Source organism: Littorina saxatilis, linkage group LG14 (genome assembly GCF_037325665.1).
Source record: "Littorina saxatilis isolate snail1 linkage group LG14, US_GU_Lsax_2.0, whole genome shotgun sequence".
Classification (NCBI taxonomy): domain Eukaryota; kingdom Metazoa; phylum Mollusca; class Gastropoda; order Littorinimorpha; family Littorinidae; genus Littorina; species Littorina saxatilis.
The window spans coordinates 798,062-825,712 of record NC_090258.1 but is presented as its reverse complement, the minus strand read 5'-3'; the positions used below and the strand labels follow the sequence as shown (position 1 = coordinate 825,712).

The 27,651-nt window shown below is 41.8% G+C and overlaps 2 protein-coding genes across 2 annotated transcripts in view; both read left to right on the top strand.

Annotated features, from left to right (window-relative positions):
• Positions 1 to 27,651, top strand: part of LOC138946837 (sodium/potassium-transporting ATPase subunit alpha-3-like) — a 148,976-nt gene that overhangs the window by 83,574 nt on the left and 37,751 nt on the right. The gene's annotated exons all lie outside the window — the stretch shown is intronic.
• On the top strand, positions 1,435 to 10,031 carry LOC138946833 (octopamine receptor 2-like; the record flags this gene model as incomplete). Its single annotated transcript, XM_070318243.1, is given in 2 exon segments — positions 1,435 to 2,849; positions 4,091 to 10,031. Coding segments are annotated over 2 exon segments (2,199 nt in total). The 3' UTR covers positions 5,874 to 10,031.

Sequence of the window (27,651 nt, the reverse complement as noted above, 5' to 3'; positions counted from 1 at the left end):
AAACTAAAAACATGTCAGGATCGAATTGAGTTTTCAAGTTGTGTTCAGAAAGTTCTGTTCAGAAGATTACCGTTCTGCAAACAGTGACCTGCGTGATGTGAGGGTTGGTGTGCGTTTCTGTAGGGGGATCAACTTCAAAGGAACCTAACCTGCTGCCGCAATAATGGTCGAGCTCATCCTTAATTCTAAAACTTAAAACCACCTCACTTTTTTTTCTTTCGTCATAGGCTCGACAATTCACAGCCCACCTTTCTGCCGAATTTCCCCTGAGCTTACAGTGTTTATACAAGGAGCATCACATCAAATGCACACGAACAAAAATGACACGACAATGTAAAAATGTTTTCAACAAAAAGCAGCGAAAAACATTTCGACGCCGATGTTTGTTTCATCGATCTTTCACTTTGGACGCTTCAGCAGCGCCGCGCTGCAATGATCGATGAAACGCACCGGGGCGTGCTCATCAAAGTCGGAGGTTTAAAACTGATTGATAGAGCTCGCGTTTGATCCAACATTAGCGGTGTTAAGAAATCAAAAGACGGGTCGACGTGAGGTCATTAATAAACGCCAACGCTTCAAGTTCTATAATGCTCTCTTTCAGGCTACAGGTGCGGGCTGCGCTGGCACTCAATTTGTCACTATCTTTTATGTGTCTCATTCGACAGGCTTTCACGCTCAAACAGCTTGTGTTTGATTTGTTGACATTGTTCCCACAGTCAGTCTAATTACGCGAATAACTTGTGTAAACTTCACTTAATTCATTTATTTCTGACTCTCTTATTATGAACCCCCCCCCCCCCCAATCGCCTAAGACACGCAAACAAGAAAAGAAAAAGGTTAAAAAGGAAGTCAAAAACTAAATAAATTAATTGATATAAACAATGAGTAATAATCAAGACAGAAAAGAAATAAATTAACAGCCACTATCTTTAATAAATCCAAAATTCACGAAGCTTCACGCCATCTGGCTTTTAGAAAACACCAAACGTGCCCCAAGGTGTCGCGTTCAAAATGAATTGGATTTCGGTTGCTTTTTGTTTTCTTCATCCTACTTTTCCCCTTTCACAAATCCCCTTCTCCTTGTGACATACGTTGTATTCGTCCGCAAAATCAAATATTTTATTATTTTTAAGAGCACGTTGATAAGCTTTGCTTTGTCCATTTATTTCATTGATTGTATGAGGAATTGTTATTTGTAATTATCTGAATAAAACCGTTTTAACCAATTGGATTTCTAGATGCACTCGAGATTGAATTACCAAACGCCGCAGTCCTCTACACAGATACAATTAATAATCTCTGATTTTATCCCTCGCCCCTTAAAAAAAATCAGAAAAATCAAGTGTATACAAATCTGTATAGAATATGCGTAAATGTGCACGTGGTTGAGGGTCAAGCGACTAATGCTGTCATCCTGTGTCTTATGTTTCATAGGGAGAGGAAAAAGAAAGCGTGCAAAGACGGCGCAACAACACCCTGTGGCAAGAGAAACTCCAAGGGCAGAAATCTGGGACTGTACTTCATCTTCCCCACCGTCTACGCTGAAACACGCTTGTGACCAACATGGACAATATTGCCGAGAATGGCAATGCTGCGTGTAGGCGAATGTGTTAAGCCACATTGTGCTCAATCCCAGTCGACGCTCAATGTGTGAAACTATGGATTTTTGTTTTGTTGATCCCGTCTAGCACCCTCGCACTCATCCACTGTCAGTGGTAATCCTATGAGTCGTTGAGATGTGATATCCTGTATTGAAAATGTATGTTTGTATCCTGTTTACACGTTTTCGCCCACATATCCTAGTGATAAGCTTTTTTTTGTCCGGCAAAAACTACATGGTGAAACAAATGAAAGAAGTTATTAAAAAAAAACGTCAGGTAATCTAGCTCTGAAGGATCGGTTATCTGTAGCGGAAGCTCGCGAATATTCCAGATGTGGCGGCCGACCTGTTTCTGCAAAAAAGTGTGTTGGAAAAAAACTGACGATCTTTTACATTCGTCCAATTTGGTCAGATCCTGAAAATGCTCATTTCGAAATTCACAAACCGCGAAACTTCCTTTATATCTTCTGCAAGCGACTACGATCGTAATGTGAACGTTCGATAAAAACTGACTTGTGATGAATTCAGGAAATGACAAAATGTCGCCCTTTCTGCAGGCGTCTTTTGGAATTATCACTTCTCTTCGAACCTGAGACTACCTTTTCGCACGTAAAGACGCGTAATGGATCATAATGGCTTTTGCTTTAATAACTTGAAACGAACCGGATGGCAAAAAAACTCATGATGGACTTGTCCAGCACAAAGCTCCAAAGGTCGTATAGAAACAAACGGATGTGTCTTGAAATTCAGCAGCAGAAACTGGAACCAAGCCGGTAGGGAATGAAAAACGATGGGTTTCCGGGCCTGACCTCAAAGCTGAAAGCTTCTTTAGAATGGATGGCGCCTTTCTAGGTGCCAGTCTGGGTATTCTTCTGTCGCAAGCGTTGGTGATACAGGCATCCTCGATCCACGCTGTGAAAAACACCATCAACACCACTGAAAGGGTAGCGGGCACTTCACACAAAACTCACGACGTTGATGCCCTCAACATGACCTTCGTGTCCGTGGGAGACCTTGACCCCGGCGGAGACAGAGGTCAAGTTCAAGCTCAGCACTTCAACGTGGTGGAGACGGTGGTGTGGCTGTCTGAATGCCAGTCCAACAGCTCCCCGCGGTGGCTGCTGACCACCCCAGTGTGTACCACCAAGTTCACCTCCTTCCTGCTCTTCGTGGCGGTCACCCTGGTGCTGGGGGTCATCACGCTCTGGACCATCCTCGGAAACATCCTCGTGCTGTGGGCTCTCTACAGGTACGGCGCCACTCACCTGGGCCGGTATGCAAGAGTCAAAGTTGGAGACTTTACTGCGAGATAATCTATACCATCAATGCAGTTTATCACGGGGTAAAGTCTCTTAACTCGACTTCTGCATACCGCCACCGGCCTTGGTTGTCTCCTAGATCTTCTTATTCGTGTTCGTGTTCTTCTTCCCATCACCGTTTTATTTTTATTTTAAAACTGGGCCTGGAAAAAGGACAATAAAGGCAAGCGTCTTGTACAGTCTACTGCTCTTACGATGTTTCCGTGTGTATTTGGTTTAATGACCTGGTTGTCTTCTCCTTATTATTGGTGTTCTTGTTCTTATTTATATGCCTACTTAATTTAAAACTGGGGCAAGATAAAAGGTAGTAAAGGCAAGCGTCTTGTGGTAGTAAAGGCAAGCGTCTTGTACAGTCTACTGCTGTCACGATGTTTTCCTGCGTAGTTGTATCACTGACCTTCATATGTAAGCGAGTAAATTTAGTTATAACTCTGCATAACAACACTAACAGTTCCTTTCTTTCTTTCTTTATTTGGTGTTTAACGTCGTTTTCAACCATTCAAGGTTATATCGCGACGGGGGAAGGGGGGAGATGGGATAGGGGAAAGGGGGGAGATGGGATAGAGCCACTTGTTAATTGTTTCTTGTTCACAAAAGCACTAATCAAAAAATTGCTCCAGGGGCTTGCAACGTAGTACAATATATGACCTTACTGGGAGAATGCAAGTTTCCAGTACAAAGGACTTAACATTTCTTACATACTGCTTGACTAAAATCTTTACAAACATTGACTATATTCTATACAAGAAACACTTAACAAGGGTAAAAGGAGAAACAGAACCGTTAGTCGCCTCTTACGACATGCTGGGTAGCATCGGGTAAATTCTTTCTCGTCCCAACCAATATGGGACTCCCCCTAACCCGCGGGGGGTCTAACAGTTCCTGCTCTTCGTTTTTCCCCTTTTTAAACCGCGTACATGACAGAGCAACCCATAAACAATCCTTTAAATAGCGTCCACACATCTCACGTGTAGACAGTCAAGATAACTCCCACACAGACAGGATCCATAGAGGCCTTTTTTAATTGAGCACACTAAGTTGAATTTGTGAAGACTTCGCAAAATCTTTTTGTTTACTAAGTTTCTAGAAGCTTCGTGCAGCGAGCTTCGTAAAGTCGACTTCGCCCAATAATATTAGGCTGAACACTGATTCAGTCTTTCCTATCGTGCAGGTACCGGTACCTGCGCACCATGTCCAATTGTCTGATCGGAAACCTGGCGGTGTCTGACCTGCTGCTGGCCATCACCGTGCTGCCCATCTCCACGGCCAACGACCTGCTGGGCTACTGGGTCTTCGGCCGCACCATGTGCACCGTCTGGCTCTCCATCGACGTGCTCTACTGCACCGCGTCCATCTGGGGGCTGTGCACCATCGCCTTCGACCGATACACAGCCACGGTGTACCCCATGTGGTACCACGACAAGCGCAGCACCAAGAAGGCGCTGGCCTACATGCTCTTCGTCTGGGTCTTCTCCATCGTCATCTCGCTGGCGCCCTTCATCGGCTGGCAGGACATGATCTCGGGCTTCTACATCTACGAGGCGTCCATCAACCGCCACCAGTGCATCCTCTTCAGCTCGCAGAGCTACGTGGTCTACTCTGCCATGGGATCCTTCATCCTGCCATCCTGCTTCATGACCTTCCTCTACGTCCAGATCTTCGTCGTGCTGCACCGCCAGGCCGACAGCCTCAAGAAGAAGTCCAGCGTCACCAGCCAGTCGCCTACGGGCTTGGCCAACGGCTGCCCAACCATCGCTATCTCCCCTACACAGGACGTCAGCTGTGTCGTCACTAGGGACTTTACCGCCTCAACCTTCATGGCTGAAGAAACCTTCGTCGACAGGGACGACGATGAGGAGGAAAAGGAGGAGGACGATGAGGAAGAAGAGGAAGAGGAGGAGGATGAAGAGGGGTATAGGGAGGAAAAGGTGTCGTTCATCACGACGGAGTTTGACGACGAAGCGTCACCGACAGAATCTGACGTGGTGCATATAGTACCGCCCCCTGGGCTACTACCTGTCAATGAAAAAGAATCCCCGACGGTGACAGATGTGTACACAGTGTCGCCCACAGAACGGGCGGAGTTAAGGCTTCCAGGGTCGAGGCTTGACGACCCGATACGGTCCCCATTAGCGAGGATAGAGTTCGACCTAGACGACAGCGGGGTGGACGGCAACTCCAACTCCGACGCATCCGCCAACAATAAACACGACGATGTGAACACTCTCCTGCTCCGTGACCACCGCAGCAACAGCTTAAACGTGGAGGTGGAGACTTCTTTTCGGAGAAACCGGAGCATGCTCCCCCAGCCTAAACAGGACTACCTAACAGTCAGCACTTGTGATATTCCGCTGCAGTTAAAGCTGAAGAAGAGCCGCTCGGCTGCCTTCAACCTCCAAGAGAACGCTTCCGAAGACGCAGGGTTTAACAGTGGAGGGGGAGGTGGTGGAGTGGGGGGCGGGGGAGACAGTTACTCCCGCGTGTCACCAGGTGTTCAGCGCAGTAAAAGCGCCAGTACGTTGTACAGCAGGACACCAGACAGGAAAAGCGTAAGCGAGGGAGGGAGAGAGCTGGAGAACGGTCAGACAGGGGCCAGTTCCCTCAGTTTGCACCGCTTCTCCATCCCGTGGCACGGCAAGCGCAGCAACCACATGACCACTAGCATGCGACGACGCTTCCAGCTGCGGGAACAGCGCGCCACCAAACGCATGCTGCTCATCATGGCCTGCTTCTTCGTGTGCTGGGTGCCCTTCACGCTCATGTACATGCTGCGCAGCCTGTGCGAGCACTGCCAGCACCTCAACGAGCACCTGGCCGCCTTCATCATATGGCTGGGTTACGCTAACTCTTCGCTCAACCCGCTTCTCTACACGCTCTTCAACGACGACTTCCGCAAGGCTTTCAAAAAGCTGCTGAGGATTCACCGCCCGCGGAGACGGACGAGAGTTGGCTGAGTGAGTGTTAGGTGATATACAGACCTACTATCAGTTCATTGCCTTCAACAAGTTGTGGTCATGTATTGCCTTCAGCAAGTTGTGGTGATTTCATCGCCCACAGAAGTTCTCCCGGATAGGTTGAGTTCATGCTAGGTGATATGTCTACTGTCCGTGCACAGTCATCAGGAAGATGTTGCAAATGTACTTTCAATATAGGGAGATAGGTAGAGTGCACGCCAGGTGATATGTCTACTGTCCGTTCACAGCCTTCAGGAAGATATTGCAAGTTCACTTTTAACAAGGAGATCCTTGCTCCAGACAAGGCTGAGTGTGTTTTAGTGGAACTGTTTACTATCAGTTCACATGTCCTCAAGGTCTTCGGGGCTATGTCCCGAATTCATCGCCCATGAAGACACTTCCGAGTGAATGGAGTATTGTGCTATGTGGCCGAAGTGTCCATCAATTCACCCTTCTTAAAAGAGTACAAGGCTGCGAATTCAGCGTCCCAGTCGACGCTCCCACATGCGGTCAGACATTCAAGAAGCTATGTTCATTTTATTGGCAGGATTACAACGTGCGTCTAGTGATCTGCCTACTGTTTCCAGCCTTCAAAAAGCTATTGCTGATTCATCAACAGTAAGCTGAATGTGTGAATGTGAGTTGGATCACATGTGAGTTTGCATCCAACAGTTCGAAGGATTTCTGCAAAGGACTATAACTGCAAAATAACAATATGCGAAGACAAGTGTCAAAGTGTTCAGTATAATAACACAAATTGTTGTCGGTGTTTACCTGAAAGTACCAGAAATCTATTTTTCATCGAACAATTGACGAGAGAGTGTGAGGTATACATGTGTACTTCCATTTTTTCATATTTCACCTACTTTGTGCGCTTGTTTCTATCAACCCAAGAAAGGAACAAATTAAGTCATATCACCGTGATAAGTACAAGAGTAGGTGGTGCATAATTTATTAAAAACAGCAGTGTACAAAAACAAAGAGCAAAAGCAAAATTTTCATTTACAAATATATTTCTATACATACACACATGGACAGTTAGTTCGGGTAAGTTTAGCATACTCATGTGAAACATCGTGCTCAGCTATTGTACGTGTAACACATTACGCTAATACTCAAAACAACCTGTGTTAACGTACTTCGTAGAAACGAATGTGAATAATTTGGTTGGTATAGTTTTGATATGTTGTGCTTGTTTTCTCCATAAAAAAGCTGCATCTTTCCAGTTTGTTTGCTTATTTGTTTGTTTGTTTGTTTGTTTATTTATTTGTTGTTTGTTTGTTTATTTGTTACCAAACCTTGTGTTGATCTGTCGAGTGCAACTGTTCTCAGTCTTGGTGCTAACACTTTGAGCCCATATATCTTACATTCGTTCAATGTTAAACTTGTGGGGTCCTGATTTGGCCTAAATGGTCCGCTGGACCCATTAAGCAACAGTTAACTAACTAACTAACTTACATTCGTTCTCACACTTCAACCCCAGGTAGAGGTTGTCCGATGTAATGTTCACATAAGCTGTGTGCATTGCTTGTTCATGCTTATATGCCAACCATTTTGGCGCACGCTCTTGGCTGCTGACAAACTGGCGCGGAGCTCTGAAGTTTCAAAAAGGTACAAAAGGAAAGAAAAAGAAGAGACACAGATTACTTACAAAACAGAAAACGAAGATGCGAATTACACAATTTGGTAAATGATTTTACGAAAGTTTTCAAAATGAATGTATGCAATTGATAAACAAATGAATGTATGCAATTGATATACAAATGAATGATTTCACGATTGCTTTCAAAAATGAACGAATACATTAATGGTGAAGCAAACAAGCGAATACATGGATAGACAGATGACTAGATGGATGGATAGATGCACTGACGAATTTGAATCACATACGGAAATGTTCAAACTGCCGCAAACTGTTTTGGCAGTAAGTTTCACTGCAAGTGTGACATGCTCCTCCCCCCCCCCCCCCCTTTTTATATTTAGTCAAGTTTTGACTAAATATTTTAACATCGAGGGGGAATCGAAACGAGGGTCGTGGTGTATGTGCGTGTGTCTGTGTGTCTGTGTGTCTGTGTGTGTGTGTGTAGAGCGATTCAGACTAAACTACTGGACCGATCTTTATGAAATTTGACATGAGAGTTCCTGGGTATGAAATCCCCATACGTTTTTTTCATTTTTTTGATAAATGTCTTTGATGACGTCATATCCGGATTTTCGTGAAAGTTGAGGCGGCACTGTCACGCCCTCATTTTTCAACCAAATTGGTTCAAATTTTGGTCCAGTAATCTTCGACGAAGCCCGGACTTCGGTATTGCATTTCAGCTTGGTGGCTTAAAAATTAATTAATGACTTTGGTCATTAAAAATCTGAAAATTGTAAAAAAAATAAAAATTTATAAAACGATCCAAATTTACGTTTATCTTATTCTCCATCATTTGCTGATTCCAAAAACATATAAATATGTTATATTTGGATTAAAAACAAGCTCTGAAAATTAAATATATAAAAATTATTATCAAAATTAAATTGTCCAAATCAATTTAAAAACACTTTCATCTTATGCCTTGTCGGTTCCTGATTCCAAAAACATATAGATATGATATGTTTGGATTAAAAACACGCTCAGAAAGTTAAAACAAAGAGAGGTACAGAAAAGCGTGCTATCCTTCTTAGCGCAACTACTACCCCGCTCTTCTTGTCAATTTCACTGCCTTTGCCATGAGCGGTGGACTGACGATGCTACGAGTATACGGTCTTGCTGAAAAATGGCATTGCGTTCAGTTTCATTCTGTGAGTTCGACAGCTACTTGACTAAATATTGTATTTTCGCCTTACGCGACTTGTTTTTTGTTACGGTCGGTGAACGTCATGTGCAAACACAGTGGTGTACTCTTGGGGTGTATACCGTACCTTACTTCTTTGCCTTTTCTTCTCATGGGGCAAATTTGCATGACTGATATCGATGGAAAGTTAAACTATGAGGAAATAATAACTAAGTTATTAAAAAACGAGGGGGGGGGGGAGGAAATGATGCTACGTTATATGTCTTAGTCAATGTCAGATATATCATCCAGATGTTTTGAGTACTTATATACTTGATCAAGATAAGCACCTATTCGGTCAGTGTCAGTTACACATATACCATCTCAAAAGCAGACATAAGTTGTTTCAGTACTGGCGTCATTTGATCAAAAGCCAAGTTTCTAGAAAGCCAGTGTAATTAACACACACACACACACACACACACACACACACACACACACACACACACACACCCACACACACTCTCTCTCTCTCTCTCTTTCACACACACACACACTCTCTCTCTCTCACACACACACACACACACACACACACACACACACACACACACACACACACACACACACACATAAACAAACAAACAAACAAACAAACAAACAAACACCGAGTTTCCGAGAAAAAAACACGTTTCCCTTACCGTTTTGGGTTACAGCTCGTTTCCGAAACCAATTCTGAAGTTTACGTACATTAACAAAAAAAGTTTGCATTTAATCAATATAATTCACATGCACACTGGTTTTCCAAATGTTCAATTACATCAGTCAACGCATTTCACATACGAAAGGGGCCAGTCAAAAGGTTAAATACACCCCAGACAAGCATCTACTCAATCAGCCTACTTCACGTCTGACATGCAGACTATAAGTGCCTCTATTATCAAACAGCAGAAAGCTAAATGTAACCTCACTGCAACCGCCTCACTTGGTTTCAACCCACCCTTCAATCATTCCTTTTTCATTACCAGATCAAATAGAGCGTGCTGTTGGATCGCGAGCTAGACGCCAATGATGATCTATGTCTGCAGACGTCCGAATATTGCCAATGACTGTCAAAAAAGTTTGGATGTGATCGAGCGAGTACTATTTGTGTCAGTCTCGGTAACAGCTTCCACGATTGGTTGTGGAAAGCCCAGGGGCCTGACCCAACGTATAATCACGCGAGAACTCACGAGATTGTCAGATTGAATGTTGCGGTTGTTTTTCTGTCGTGTATACGTGTGTTGACAGAGGATTTATGATGAATAAAATACAACTGCTTTTTGGTTCAAAAGATGTCATACCCATGCCATTCAAACACTGCAAGTAATAATGCAAATAAAGTTCATTATTATCGAAATATTATGTTTTCTGGTGTTATTTGTCTCTTAATGTCAATGTGCCTTTAGATGTTCTTCGTGATTTATATCTCTGCCCCTAGTTTGATTTAGAAACAAAGACACAGGCAGACAGACAGACAGGCATAAACTCTCTCTCTCTCTCTCTCTCTCTCTCTCTCTCTCTCTCTCTCTCTCTCTCTCTCTCTCTCTCTCTCTCTCTCTCTCTCTCTCTCTCTCTCTTAAGCTGCAAAAACAGATTTAAAGTCAACCCAGAAAACCCAGCTTATAACACTCTCATAACATATGTCCTATTATACAAAGCTTCTTGAAAAAGATTGATGCGTTTGTCAGCAAACCAGTTTTTATACAAAACACCTTGGATACTGGACGGAAGTTGCCCTATTGAGACATATTTTCAGGCAAGATCTTTTTACATTTAGTCAAGTTTTGACTAAATGTTTTAACATAGAGGGGGAATCGAGACGAGGGTCGTGGTGTATGTGTGTGTGTGTGTGTGTGTGTGTGTGTGTGTGTGTGTGTGTGCATTCTGCTTTCCACACGATTGGCGACCTAAGGCCTATTTAGGTGGCCATCCACATGTGGATGGCAACTTAACTGGTGGATTGTGTCCTATCACAGTGGATGGTTCCTTCACTCCAGATCTGGATTGCTACCTTATTTGTGGATTGTTACCCACAATGGAATGTAACCTAAAGAATATTGTGGATTGTTACTCGCATTTGTGGAAATGTTACTTGCACTTGTGGAAATGTTACTTGCACTTGTGGAAATGTTACTAATGTTTTAGTGGTTTTTTGTTCTATTGAGAACAGAAAAAGTAAAGTAAAAGTAAAAGCTCCTGCTGAATTTATTTTCAAAACTTTACCAGAAATTGAGTAGACCTATCAAGCCCCCAAACCAAACGTTCGATGTAAGGACCAATGACACTGACAGATCCTCTATTTTTTTGTTTATAAAGACAAGAGACTGGGTGGCCGAGTGGTAACGCACTTGCGCTCGGAAGCGAGATGTTGCGAGTTCGACTCTGGGTCAGGGCGTTAGCAATTTTCTCCGGTTCAAGTGTTAGTCTTTCGGTTGAGACGAAAAACCGAGGTCCCTTTGTGTACATTACATTGGGGTGTGCACGTTAAAGATCCCACGATTGACAAAAGGGTCTTTCCTGGCAAAATTGTATAGGCATAGATAAAAATGTCCACCAAAATACCCGTGTGACTTGGAATAATAGGCCGTGAAAAGTAGGATATGCGCCGGAATGGCTGCGATCTGCTGGCCGATGTGAATGCGTGATGTATTGTGTAAAAAAATTCCATCTCACACGGCATAAATAAATCCATGCGCCTTGGATATGTGCGCGATATAAATTGCATAAAAAAAATTAATTAAAAAAAATAAAAACATAAATCCCTGCGCTTAGAACTGTACCCACGGAATACGCGGGATATAAGCCTCATATTGATTGATTGATTGATTGATTGAAAAATGAACAAAATAAATACGGAAACACCCCACAAGACTAAACTACAGAAACTCATAAGTAAAAATGCTTTTGATCGTCAAACAGCGTGCTATGACATGTGTTTAAAAAAATAAGTTTCGTCTAGAGCTCGTACTGAGTCTTACTGTGGTATGGCACTCAGTGTCAGTGCCAGTAGGTGTGTGTCAGTGTCATTAGTCACTGTTTGTGTGTGTGTGTGTGTGTGTGCTTCGTTTGTTTGTTTGTTTGTTTTTAATGGTTGTTATTGTGGTGTTTTTCGTTTTTGTTGTCAACATTAATCAGTTCATATCAATGTCATATGATATGTTTTGTAAATTGACAATGAACCGCTAAATATGATTTCAAAGCATCAAATTCATTATTTTTTAAAAAAAAGTTTAAAAATTTACCAATAAATTTGTTCAAGTGAAGAGTTCAAAGGTGCCTGCTGCCAAATTGTTCGCACAATTGCAGATTAACTGGAAATCATACGAGTGCATGGGAAGAAATATTTTCCAACATGATACCGGGCAGAACTGAAACCGTCACAGTCATCATTTTGCACAAGACAAGTCAGTCTCCGTCAAGCCCCAAGATATATCAAATCGGCAGACAAGGTTTAATGACCGAACAAATTGTAACTTCTAACCGACTTGGTCTTCGGGTCACAGCGGAGGACGACAATAGCTTAATGGTTTCATTTGTGCTGAATTACAGATTTTTACTTTTTTACTTTCAAAAAACCCGTTTTTACAAATTTGTTTCTAAAATCATAATTAAATATTTTCCGGGCCATTCACGTCTATGTTTAACATTGCAACTGTCGGTAAAACCGTACTCTATGGATATTGTGTGCAGTTGGTATGAGGTCAAAGACTACAGACGAAAAAAAAACCAGAAAAAAACTGACATAAATATTGCTCAACTGTCGGCCAGCAGTTTTACTGCCCGGTATTGTAATAGATAAGTGCATTGCGTAAACATGACATTTGAAAAAAAAATCACCCTAACCCTAACCCTAATCCATGACAGCGGCTACCTAGAGACGTAAAATATTTTCACAGTAAAAAAACCAAACGCACATCATCAAAAAAGATGATTGATATTTAATCTAAAATAGACTAGAATAAGAGTAAAAACAACATGGGTTGAAGTTGGTGGCCATTCAACGTGTTTTTGTAAAACATGAACTCGTGGTAGTAAAGTTGGTTGGATTTGGTTGCGTATGAAAACGACCAGTGGCATTACAGGAACAAATTGATTCCCATCACAAAAAAAGTCAATGGAGATCGCTTCATCATAGTTATCTCTAAACGTCCAAGGCATAATGGTTGGGTGAAAATGAAACATAAAAAAGTTGTTTCAGTATTTCTTAGGCAACCGTCCAGACTCACTACCACCGATTTTAGAGACAAAGAAAAATATCTTCAAAAATGCACTTTTTACGTGTTTTGGCAGAAATCTTTTTTGGGGATCTTAGAAAAGGTTCTAAAGAATGTTTTGACAAAGAAGCTTTCATCAATGTTTTACCGAAGAGTAGTTACAACAATTTTTCCAACGAATTTCATTCTTGTTTTTTTTATGTGCAAGGCCAGAATACGACTGTATACCCGGAGAGAAGGTTTTTAATCCCCACCAAAATTCCGTGGTAATGAAACCAAATCTTTAAATTGGCAATATTCCTGACTTCTGACAAACATTTTGCGACCCATTTGCCCATCTTTTCTTTTTGTTAATTGGCCAAATCGATTGATTAAAGTTTGAATTTTAGGTAACCAAATTTGGAATAGTAGTGCTGTCGAGTGAGTTCACTAAAATTTGATGAGTCTGGGTTTTTGTCGCCCATATGACTGTAGAAAACAGAGCATTTCTCCAAAAAACTGTTTTGATTAATAATCTTAGGTGGGTGGTAATGCCCCTTTTCTTAGGTAGCAAAATCCAAGAAATAGGTATGTGTGTGTGTGTGTGTGTGTGTGTGTGTGTGTGTGTGTGTGTGTGTGTGTGTGTGTGTGTGTATGTGTGTGTCTGTGTGTGTGTGTAGAGCGATTCAGACCAAACTACTGGACCGATCTTTATGAAATTTTACATGAGAGTTCCTGGGAATGATATCCCCGGACATTTTTTCTTTTTTCGATAAATACCTTTGATGACGTCATATCCGGCTTTTTGTAAAAGTTGAGGCGGCACTGTCACACTCTCATTTTTCTATCAAATTGATTGAAATTTTGGCCAAGCAATCTTCGACAAAGGCCGGACTTCGGTACTGCATTTCAGCTTGGTGGCTTAAAAATTAATTAATGACTTTGGTCATTAAAATTCTGAAAATTGTAGAAAAAAAATAACAAATTATAAAACGATCCAAATTTACGTTCATCTTATTCTTCATCATTTTCTGATTCCAAAAACATATAAATATGTTATATTTGGATTAAAAACAAGCTCTGAAAATTAAAAATATAAAAATTATTACTAAAATAAAATTTCCGAAATCGATTTAAAAACAATTTCATCTTATTCCTTGTCCGTTCCTGATTCCAAAAACATATAGATATGATATGTTTGGATTAAAAACACGTTCAGAAAGTTAAAAAGAATAGAGATATAGAAAAGCGTGCTATCCTTCTCAGCACAACCGCTACCGCGCTTTTCTGGATTGTTAATTTTACTGCCTTTGCCACGAGCTGTGGACAGACGATGCTACGTGTGTGCGGTCTTGCGGAAAAAAATGCATTGCGTTCAGTTTCATTTTGTGAGTTCGACTGAGCTTGACTAAATGTTGTATTTTCGCCTTAGGCGACTTGTTTTATCTTCATCTTACATTTCACAAAGGTCAACCTATTTATCTCCATTGCACTATTTAGGTGTTGTACTCTAGGGGGAAAGGGCGCCATGACATCTATTTCCTGAAGACAAAAATACAGCTTTTCTGACTCCTTCCAGTGGCGCGCCGATGCTTTTAACGATAATAAAAACACATGGGTTTAAAAGGGCAAGAGCAAGAAGAGGACATCAACAAAGATCAAACAAATCAACAAGAAATTTATTCTGCGATGACAATTTTAATTTCTTTTTCAAGTCGGTTCCGATTCCATTTTTTTCTGATCGGGAATTCCAGAATTACATTTTTTTTTTTTTACACCAGGCACGATTGCTTACAATGAGAACTTGCAATCTGCTGCTTTTCTGAAGGACACTTAAAATAAAATAAATGTCATACACATCTTAAATTTCATGTGTGAAACTTTAAGAGAAAATAAACCCACACAAAAACGAGAAAGCTGAACAAAATAATTTCTTTTTGGATATTTTTCGCTTATTTTAGGTTTTTCACTGAAAAGACCAGAAACATAATAAAATATAAAACTATGGGGAAACATTATATTATAGAATAAAAAATACAAGTATGAAGTAAAACAAAATAGAGAAAATAGAGAAAAACGCAGCATCCTCAACGCCCAAAAGCCCTCAATCATTTACTGATCAATTTTACTCAATCTCACGACCACACCTCCCCTCAAGAGCTTCGGAAAAGCAAACAAACAAGAACATAGCATAATGCAAAAATAACAGTATTCCTCTACTAATGGTCAACGCCGATTCGCGTGGCATTGCAACCCAGCCTCACAAACACACACACACACACACACACACACACACACACACACACACACACACACACACACACACACACAACAAACAAACAAAAAATCATTAAGCAAAACAACAACGTTGGTGTGGCCTTTCGCACAATCCTCTGCACACACTCACAAACACCAGGGTCCCTTCTCTCTGCTTCTGTGGGAGTTCGCCATTTGTTTGCGAAGAGAGAAAAAAAAGACACCTGTGTCAACTCCGAACCAGATTAGACGAGCCTGACTAAGCGCAACAAGATTTGAAATCTGCCCGCTCACTCGCGAAGATGCTGCGTGGATTGAGGTCTTTGTAGGAGCGAAGGAGAATATTTTTGTGTGGCGTAGATTTTGTTTTTGCCCAGCATGCGTTTCTCATTAATTTTACCCCAAAACCTGCATGTTGTTGCAGAAGCATGGCCTTGCATGTGCAGGCGGGACTTGACGGTCTTGTCTATAAGTGTTTGTACGGTGCATAGCCTCATAAACGGCTACTATACGGCCATCTCATGGCCTTTTCCTGTCTCTACTCACAGATCGTCTATGAGTTCCAGTCTGCGTAATCAGTATCTGGGTTAACCGGTAAGCGCGAATCAGAAAGACACATTTCAGCAGAAATATCTAAAAAAAAAAAATACCAGTCAATATCCCATCTGCTTTAGACATCCAGACATATGTTGAAACGGGAAACAATCTCCTGCAGGTTACGTCATTGCACCAGCCAAAGACAAAAGTTTCAAAGAATCGGACAAGTTTAAGTATCTAGAAACACGCACGCACGCACGCACGCACGCATGCACGCACGCACGCATGCACGCACGCACGCACGCTCGCACACACACACACACACGCGCACACACACACGCACGCACACACACATACACACACACGCACGCACACACACACGCACGCACACACACACACACACACACACGCACACACACACACACACACAACAATGCACCACAGTTTGAGAAGCAATCTGGTTCAAAGCAAGATACTAATCTCGCACCTTCTGCACGTTTGACCTTGAAAGGGAAGACTTTTGTGAACGTGTAGCCACCACAAGGGAATAGAAGACTGACGTTACTAGTTCCATACCATCCGCAGGTAACCTACAGAAAGCCAATGTCCTGATATAATGTCTAGACTCACTTATCAAACAACGTTAACTGTTGGTCGCAACTGGTTAATTATTTCTAATCTAGCATCCATACGATGCTTGGGACAAAATTGCACCGATTCATCGAATATCATTTTTTGGTGACATCTAAGATGATTACGCGTGTGCAATAATGCTGCACTGGTCATTCAGCCAGATCAAGCAAAATAAAAGCACAATCTTGACGGATGACAGAAAATAAAAAAGAAACCCATTCCCAAATTAAATGGGCCAGTGATACGAAAAACATCCATCAAACACAAGTTGTGTTTTTTCGGATATCGCGATTCACACACACAGATGTTTGATTTGTGCGGGTTTTTTTTCAGGCAGGGGCATATCCTTTGTCTCCTGTGCAGAAAACCAAAAGAAAAACATTGTTCTTTTCAAATATGCACTTCACTTTTGTCGATCAAAAAATAACAGAATAATAGACGATGTTCGGAAATAACTCTATCGGGTTTGCATTGGTTGTGAAAAAGTAAACACCCTTGCTTTTAGGGAAACAAATAATCTACAAATAATAGTGCTTCTTTCCTCGCTAGTGGTTGGCACATGCATTGTTTGTCTCCCTAAAAGCAAGGGAACTCACTCTTTTACAACCAATACAAAACCCGACAGAGTTATTTCCGATGCGAACATCGGATTTATTTTCGGAAAGTGTCTACTACTGAGACTATAATTCTATAATGTCATAAGAAAGCGCTGACAGTTCAACAGACCACACAAAAAAGACACCGACAGTCAAACACCTACACACACACACACACACACACACTCTCTCTCTCTCATCCACACACACACACACACACACACACCCAGAGTGCACACACACACTTACACACCTACACACACGCGCGCACACACACACACACACACACACACTCACACACACACACACACACACACACACACGCGCGCGCACCCCCCCCCCCCTCACACACACACACACACACACACACACACACACACACGCGCGCCCCCCTCAAACACACACACACACACCCTACTAACCGCTGCACCATGAAACCCTCTTAAGGATCACACGAAAACGTTGAGGCAAACTTCACAAAAACAAAAATAAGAACAAAACATCTGAAAGAAATGGATGCACGTTCGATTCGACAGCAGGGAAGCGGCTGATGAAACAAGCATTCCTTCTAGTTGTCATGATTGATTTATTAAACTAATTTTACAGTTGGGTAGCAGCTCTAACAAGACATAACCCCCTGGCCGCTCTTGTCGACATTGAAAACTATCGTTTCTTTTGTGCAATAGACCTCTGCCAATAAACTGCCGTTCGGCGTGAAGCAACACCGATTTACAGAGGTACCCCCTTTTAAGACCCCCAAATTTAAGACTCCCTCAGATAATCTGTTTTTGCAGCTTGAGAGAGAGAGAGAGAGAGAGAGAGAGAGAGAGAGAGAGAGAGAGAGAGAGAGAGAGAGAGAGAGAGAGAGAGAGAGAGAGAAAATTAAATCAAATCAAATCAAATCAAATCACATTTTATTTTACGAGGGTTGTGGCATAAGCAATATAAACGAGCTTCTTTTCAACCAGCCCTCGCCAAGAGAGGGACAACTCTAATCTTATATATGTTACAGTAAATTCTCAAAACCAGGAAACTTGCGAAATCCCTGAAAATTTCAGTAAATTTGTGGATTTCCTGTTTCACTCGGGGATTTCACGAATTTCCTAAAAATTCTAGGAAATTTGCGAATTTCCTGTTTTCCAGGGGCAGGAAATTCGCAAATTTACTGAAACACATTTGAAGAGAAACAAGTGCTTTGTCGGTTGCTTGTGAACCATTTAATGATTCTGATTTCCTTAATGCAAGTTATACACTCATATTTCTCTCTCTGTCTCTGTCTCTGTCTCTCTCTGTCTCTCTCTGTCTCTCTCTGTCTCTCTCTCTCTCTCTCTCTCTCTCTCTCTCTCTCTCTCTCTCTCTCTCTCTCTCTCTCTCATACTGTCATGTTTCCTAAAATGTTTAACATAAAATCTAAACGAGTAAAATTAAAAGGTACATTATGACACTCATCTCTCTCTCTTAAACTGTAATTATTTCATGAAATTGTTAACATAAAATCTGAACGAGTACATTAAAAGGTACATTGTGACACTCACATCTCTCTCCTATACTGTCATTTGCGGCCAGCCGTGGAAGAACAGTCCATTATGATACAAGATAAAAACAAAACAAGCCGGGCATGTACAGCACAGACATATGGCACGTAATATAAGCATTCGCTTGAGTTCATGGCCCTATTATTTCTCGTTTTATTATTGTCTCATGTTTAATTGAATAAAACCGTGTTTAAACCAAGACATAATTATGGCAATGAAAAGACGCTTAAAAATTTCTTCATGGTGCGTCTTATTTATTGGTGCAGGATTGGCTGCTGTGACAGAGAGAGAGAGAGAGAGAGAGAGAGAGAGAGAGAGAGAGAGAGAGAGAGAGAGAGAGAGAGAGAGAGAGAGAGAGAGAGAGAGAGAGAGAGAGGCAGAGAGTGAGAGAGAGTGAGAGGGAGGGAGAGAGAGAGAATGAGACGGAGGGAGGGAGGGAGGGAGAGAGAGAGAGAGAGAGAGAGAGAGAGAGAGAGAGAGAGAGAGAGAGAGAGAGAGAGAGAGAGAGAGAGAGAGAGAGAGAGAGAGAGAGAGAGAGAGGGAAGGAGATATTCTGTTCATAGGCTCTGAATTCACCTCTTATATAAAACTGTTTCCTTATTAATACCTGATTTTTTCTGTTTTTTTAAGGTTCCACTGTATCAACGCTTGGCGGATCGTGTGCATATGCCTCATCGTATTGTACGTAGGATCTGTCGTTCTACGGGAGTCCATGGTAATCTCATCAACACCAACCATTTTGGTGATCATCTAGTCTCTCTGTCCTGGGCAGAAAGCTTGCCAGGCGAAAGATTTACTGTTGAGGTATTTGTATAAAATAATACAACTGGTGCTAAGGTAGGGAGCACATGCCGTAAGCATGGAGGTCGACATTTGACAAAATCGAAAATGAGAAATATCTAAACTTATTTTCTTTTTATGTAGCCAGCTAGAAGTACATGATTATATTATACAAGTCAGGTCAGTAATTTCGGACAGCAGTATGACCAAAAGTTAGGAACGCATGAAACTTGCGACTGTGGTGAATGCCAAAACCACTTCCCAGCAAACCAGATTAAAATAAAGATAACCACAAATGTGTGCAGTTCTGCTAATTACCATATGTATGATGTGTTTAATACCAAGCCGTTTTGCACCTGTATCCCGTTGAGGTATGATAGATGGTAGAAAATCCGGCAAAATGCTCATTCCTTCTTTGCCCGCTGCTGCTTCATGACTGCATCAAATCTCATAATCCTGGGTTTTCGCGTAAGTCTGGGTATCACTGTTTTCCTTTGATTTTGTTGTGTTTTGTTGTTGTTGTTTCAGTTTCCGTTGTTGGTGTTGATGTTGGGTGTTTTTTCTTTGTTTTGTTGTTGTTTTTTGTGGATGCCACACCAGAAGTTTCAGCGGCAGCTATTAAGCTGTAAGTATACCTCGTAAAATTTCATCCCGGCCTTTTATAACTAAATCAACTCACTGTTGAAGATTATCGAATCATGTCACATTTCAATCAAGTTTGTATACACCGGACGATGGCAGAACGAATAACGAAGAGAAGATCATAAAAATCTGTTAAAAATTACAGTCATTGTACTCTTGCTCTGACAAAGTGATCATCTCAAACGTGAAAGCAAGGGAGAAAAAATTCACTATTCCCTCTTCTGTAACATATCTGCACTAATCCTGCTAAGCTGATTGCGATGTTACAATGTTACACAGTCGACTGTCGGAACGCCAAAACAAATGGACAAAGAACCTACAGCATTCGTGACTTTTCCCTGGCAGACAAAAATAAAACCCAACCCCACCAGTCTAGGGACTTAAAGACCAATAGTGGGACAAAGTCACACTTCTGGCAAATCAGCTGAAAAAGGAATAAGGAGGCAACAACGTCTGAGCAGCGAGACAAACTGACGCGAGCGATTCAATTCCATTGAGTTCTAACAAAGCAGACAGGAACATTGAAAGCGCTGACGCAAACAGCACAATGGTAGGGGTGTTCAAGGTGATAGAGACCAAGTCAAATACATGTTTTTGTTTTTAATGTTTCTTTTCTTATATGTTGTTATTGTTTGTTGATGGTGTGTGTGTATGTGCGTGCTTGCGTGCGTGCGTGCGTGCGTGCGTATGTGTGAGTGTGTCTGAGCTTTTGTTGACTTTCTTTGTTGACTTTCTTTCTCAATGAAATCGTGTATATTACGAAGGTTGTGTCCTTAAGAGGTCTAAGATTTTCCCCTCATGCCCCAGTGACGATTAAACAACAGAATTGCAAATATACTCAACTATACAATCTGTTTCGACCAGAAATCTGACAAACTGCTGCTTTTTCAACCAAAATTGAATAAAGAAGAATACGTTTCATCAAAAGCTTCGAAAACTTACTGCAATGAACGTTGTCGAATCAATCGCCTCTTGCGACTTGTGTTTTCATGTTCAACTTCATGAGATTGCTGTTACATTTGAATTGACACCTTAATTGAAGCTTTAAATGGAACAAAACACGCACTACAATACAAACCGTGAATAATCTTGCAAACAATCAAAAGAAACAAATGTTAATACAGTCAAGAGCCTCTGCCACATTTGAAGATTCGTACCAAGTGTGTAGGTTCCCAATTCACACATGCGGGGAAGTGATCTGATGAAGGACAGACACAGTGTAAGTCCCTCTGTTTCCTTCTTGCTCTGTCTCTGTCTGTCTCTATCTGTCTCTGTCTTTCTCTCTCTCTCTTTTTGTCTCTGTCTCTTTCTCTGTCTGTCTCCCTGTCTGTATCTGTATATCTCTGCCTCCTCTCTCTCTCTCTCTCTCTCTCTCTCTCTCTCTCTCTATCTCTCTCTATCTCTCTCTATCTATCTCTCTCCCTCTATCTCTCTCCCTCTCTCTCTCCCTCTCTCTCTCTCCCTCTCTCTCTCTCTTTCCCTCTCTCTCTCTCTCTCCCCCTCCCTCTCTCTCCAACGCTCTCTCTCTCCCTCTCTCTCTCTCCCACTCTCTCTCCAACTCTCTCTCTCTATCCCTATCTCTCTCCCTCTCTCCCTTTCCCTCTCTTTCCCTCTCTCTCTCTCCCTCTCTCCCTCTCTCTCTCTCTCTCCTTCTCTCTCTCTCTCCAACTCTCTCTTTCTCTCTCCCTCTCTCTCTCTCTCTCCCTCGCTCTCCCTCTCTCTCCAACTCTCTCTCTCTCTCTCTCTCTCTCTCTCTCTCTCTCTCTCTCCACAGTGCACATCTTCTTCTCCTCCCCCTCTTCCCTCTCTAATGTACTCAGTTTTGTTTGTTCTTGTGGAAGCCATAGCCCAATAACCAGCCAATGGCACAAAACGGAAACATGCATGAGAAACGAGAAGATGCTTGGTCGTCGAATAAAAAAGAGCCGAAACACCCTCCAAAATAGCTGTAAAAACAAAAATACTCATAACTCTACTTCTGCTCGGGGAAAACTTAACAGACAAGTATTTCCCCTCTGCTGGTATTCATTCGTTTTGTCTGTGGCTGTATATTTCTTTCTGTCTTTCTTTGTCTTTTCCTCTGTTCGTCTCTTGTCTGACTATCCTTTTATGTGTGTGTGTGTGTGTGTGTGTGTGTGTGTGTGTGTGTGTGTGTGTGTGTGTGTGTGTGTGTGTGTGTGTGTGTGTGTGTCTCTCTCTCTCTCTCTCCGCGCATCTAGGTGTGAGTGAGTCTGTGTGTGTGTGTGTGTATGTGTGTGTGTGTGTGTTTATGTATGTGTGTGTGTGTGTGTGCGTACGTGTGTGCGTGCGTGCGTGTGTGTGTGTGTGTGTCTATCAGTCTGTCTGCGTACCTGTGGTTTTGTGTGTACGTGAACTTATGATGTGTCTTTCTGCAATGTTATACCTGTCTAGACTGCTATCCATTCATATGTTTTGTCTTTGTGTATGCAATCACGGTGCATGTGTGTGCGTTCCTTTTTCTGAGTTGGACAATTGAAAGCATCTGTTCGACGTATGTTGATAATCCGGCCCCACTGCCCGACTCCGTTATTATTGACAGCCGTGCACCGAATCCGTTATTAGTGGCAGCCGTGTATCATTAAAGGCAATCGATTAAATGCACGTGTTCTTCGGTATAATGTGTTCATAACCTTGTTAAAAGATTCAAGGTCAACACGACCAGCAACCTGTATGGGTTAAATATCCCATCCTCATTTGAACCTTATTTTGTAAATTACCAATGAACAGTGGAATAAAATCATCCTTCAAGTTGGAGATACTATCAAAACTCTTCAGTCTTGGTGCTTTCTCTGCACGGGTAGTTTTTTTCTCAATAAATTTCGTAACTGTTGGATTATGGTTTGTAATGATGTCCTTACGGTCTCGTAATGTTTACTGAAGTTAACTTCTTTACTAGTCATCGACTAGTCATCTCACAGAACTGTTATCTCCACGACAAACATTGAAAAAGACACAGTATAGGGTACGGTGTACGGTTTGGTACGGAATTTCATAGTACAGTACAGTACAGTACAGTACAGGACAGTACACACACACACACACACACACACACACACACACACACACACACACACACACACACACACACACACACACACACACACACACACACACTGTGACACAAACACACACACACTGTGACACAAACACACACACACTCACACACACACACACACGTACACACACACACACACACACACACACACACACACACACACACACACACACACACACACACACACACAGAACGAGCTGATCAGAGTCAAGACAAGCCAGGCTACTGTACCCCTCCTTCGATCTTCATCCTCAACCCAAACCCCTCCCCACACACAGACATAGGCACTCAGACACAAACATTTATATGTATACGCAGACAAAAACACACACACACACACACACACACACACACACCTCAACCACCACCAACCTACCACTACACCCCTCCCTCCACCAAGTCTTTTAGCACGGCTGCCCAGCCCAGCCCTGAAAACTTGGTTATTCAAGCGGCAAATGTTTTCCCTATCTACCCCCGCCAGGCAGACAAGTAGGAGGTGAGAAAAGAAAGGAGCGAAAAGCAAGAGAGAGAAGAGAAGAGAGAGATATAGATGGAGCGAGGCGGAGTGTTGATGACATTTACGTCGAGCTGCGTGTAGTTACACCCAGGATCGTGATAAGCTCGTTCATGTCCCTGATACTGCCCCCTCAACTTGACACCTTCGAGCTGTAGACAATGGCGTTTTCATGTTAAATGTTCCAAGTTAACAACACGCCTGTTCGCGCCCAATCTCGAGATTGAACGCAGGCACGCAGGCATGCACGAACCCAAACACACACGCACACACACACAAAACCACACAAACACAAACAAGCACGCAGAAACACACACACACACACACACACACACACACACACACACACACACACACACACACACACACACACACACACACACACACAGCTGTCCGGGTTTTTACATGGTACTAAAGCATCCTTCCGCTTGGACATATACCAAAAACCAAAAGGCTGGCTGCTTCCTGTGCAGAGCGCGTGGTTTCTTTTGTGTGTTCGCGAAAATAATTTTGTAGCCGCCTACGTCAACCTGAATAATTAATCAGGCCAAAATTAAAAAAAATTAAACATACACAAAATCCAACTCTAAACTGGAAGCGGCCAGGCTGTAGAACTTTGGTATGTGTCTAAGCAGAGAATGCAGTCGTCCCATGCCCGGACTGAGCTGAGACGGTCTACATTAACATTTACAAAAAAAGGAACGTATCCTTCAGGCAACCTCTGATATACACAACTAAGCTCCTGTTCCGTGACTTACTCATAAATCCGCTTAAATTCGACTTGGTGTCCAGCATCGCGAAGAAAGAAAAACAAATCACAAAGAAAGCAGTCGTCTTCTAGTAGCTGAAGAAAATACTGCGAAAATCAGACTCTGGAAATAAGGTCAAACACAGTCCCATCTCGTAAATCTAGTTCTTTCAAAGTGAAAAGAGAGATCCGCACCAAATAAATCTTGAAACAAAAATCAGTCTCTGGAAAGAAGGTCAAACACAGTCCACACCTACTAAATCTAGGTTTCCTTCATCTTTCCAATAAAACAATAAAAATCCGCAACTATTCCGACTAACCAGCCTTCCTACGAGACACGCCGATTACAGAAACTAATAGGAACTAAACGACTTCACAAGCAGGCTGGAACTATAAACCTCCCTAGACGGGTTGAGACAGATAAATTTTCCCCAAAAGACGGAGAGACACAGCGACTCATCACTCTAATTTTAGAAATTCAATTTCAGAAAGGGGGAAAACTCCTCCAGAACTATCGCGGGAACCGTGTTCATTCAAATCCTGTTTGCGAAAGCCAGCTGCTTTGAATCCCGGCCATCATTTAATTTTGTTTGCCTACACACACAAAAAGAAACAGAAACACGTTTTTAACATTTTTTGAAAATGTCCCCCTCAATTTGTTCTGCGACGGAGTTCCCTGCGAATGAGAAATAAAAGTGTGTGGCATCACATAGAGTATCAATTTCTCCCATCTAAAAATATATTTTGAAACCTGTCCGTCCCATAGCTTTAACAGCAAAACTGCAAGAGGAGAAGAAGAAAAAAATGAAAAGTAAGCAAACCGCTAGGCGACAAGAGTAACTTCCAGCTGAGTCTTTCTGGGCATTTTGTTTCTTGTCGATTAAAGGTTAAAACCAACTAATAACAATTGTCCAAGTTAACAATAAAACACCAATGTCCTCTGCTATAATCAACGAACAGACAACAAAAACGGCTACCCAAGCAACATTCGAATCCCTTTCACGTCCAAACATAATACAAATATAATTCGATTCAACTCGACGTATTCTTTTAGAACCTCTGCGCTGCAGCAAACCTCTTTAGTGCGCTTGTACTCCTTAAAGGTCCTTGTCTACATTTTTATACCGAAATCGCCATTTGACCATTAAAATGCAGAGTCTATTATCTACAAATATCAACAATACACCCCCTTTCGATCAGGAAAGACGAAGCCAGTGTAGTCGTTTGAAAATTCATTGTAGTATTCCAGCGTAGTACTCATAGTAGGATATCCTTATTTGGAAAATGCCAAGCGCAAAACTCCTCTCAAATCCCGTGCATTTCGTGCGTTTAAAAAAAAGCTTGGACAGCGCTCCAGTGTCAAACTGTTGCAGCACTTGTTTGGGCGTGGCTATAAGCATAGTGACATGAATTTGATTGGTCAGTATTTTTAGGCAAAGCACATGTTCTCAGCAAACAGAAAACAAAATATTGGAAGCGTGAGTCACGCTACCCAAAAATAAAATCTTTTTTTACATATATTTTTTTTTCTATAACTTTTTTCCCCATGGTTCATTCATCATTTGACATAATTTTGTATCGAAATCTAACCATAAGATTATTGAAAAAAAAGCAAAAATGTAGACGACCACCTTTAAAACATACTTTCAAATCCAAACACACACACACACACACACACACACAAACCACACCACATCACACCAAACACACACACACACACACACACACATAAACACACACACACACACACACACACACACACACACGCAAACGCTCATCAGCTGATGGACCATAACCCTGGTGACAATTCCACGGGGCCTCAGAAGGAAGGGCAGTGTGATCCCTTCGCAGGGATTGTGATTGTGTGTTAAATGGGTCGAGGGATCTGGGGGAGAGACAGTGGTCGTGTAGCTATCCATCACAGCCTGCACGTGCAATCTTTGCAGTTCTAATTAACTGTTCCCTGATCCGCGGAAAAAGTTCAAGCACAGCTTCTGACTTTCATCAAAGTTTTTATGTCCACATTTTTGCTTCATGGAACCTTTCTAGACTGTTGCATGCCTTGAAGAGCGCACACGTCTTGTTTTAAAAATGTTTGGGGTTTTTAAACAAATAAAAAAAAATTTAAAAGAAAGAGAAAATAAAACAGAAGAGTGAAAAGTGTGACAGTCTTTACGTCTTAGGTCATTATTGAGGAAGACGGAGGCTTAATCTATGCCTTGGAGAGTGTATTTCTTTCACACACAAAAAAAGCGTTAACAACATTCAAACAAGTCGCGTAAGGCGAAATTACTACATTTAGTCAAGCTGTGGAACTCACAGAATGAAACTGAACGTAGTTCGCCGCTAGTGCAAAAGGCAGTGAAAGTGACGAGCCTGTTTGGCGCGGTAGCGATTGCGCTGTGCTTCATAGCACGCTTTACTGTACCTCTCTTCGTTTTAACTTTCTGAGCGTGTTTTTAATCCAAACATATCATATCTATATGTTTTTGGCATCAGGAACCGACACGGAATAAGATGAAATAGTTTTTAAAACGATTTGGGAAATTTAATTTTGATCATAATTTTTATATTTTTAATTTTCAGAGCTTGTTTTTAATCCAAATATAACATATGTATATGTTTTTGGAATCAGAAAATGACGAAGAATAAGATGAAATTGTTTTTGGATCGTTTAATAAAAAAATAATTTTAATTACAAGTTTCCGATTTTTAATGACCAAACTCACTCATTAGTTTTTAAGCCACCAAGCTGAAATGCAATACCAAACCCCGGCCTTCGTTGAAGATTGCTTTGCCAAAATTTCAATCAATTTAATGGAAAAATGAGGGTGTGACAGTGCCGCCTCAACTTTTACAAAAAGCCGGATATGATGTCCTTCATCGGTATTTATCGAAAAAATGAAAAAAACGTCCGGGGATATCATACCCAGGAACTCTCATGTCAAATTTCATAAAGATCGGCCCAGTAGTTTAGTCTGAATCGCTCTACACACACACACAGACAGACAGACACACACACACACACACACACACACACACACACACACACACATACACCACGACCCTCGTCTCGATTCCCCCCTCTATGTTAAAACATTTAGTCAAAACTTGACTAAATGTAAAAAAGAAGAAAACAAAAGAAAGAAACGAGTGAGAGTATTTTGCTTTGGTCAACCAACCCATCCTCCTGAATGTATACAGACTTGATCGCATTTATTGCCTTGTGAGTTACAAACTGTTGAATTTGACATTCGAACTAACAGTATACAAATATATTATGTTGGGTCACATGAAATTGCTCCTGGTTTTGTTACCGTCAGATTTATTTTCAGTTTCTTTTCAAGTTGTAGGAACTTGCCATGGGTTCCAACGTTTAAGCGGTCCCGGTCGTGTTCATTTTCTTTTTGCGACTCTTAACGTAAAAGGCGTATACATCCTGTTCTTTTGATTTGTCCAAGTAAGTG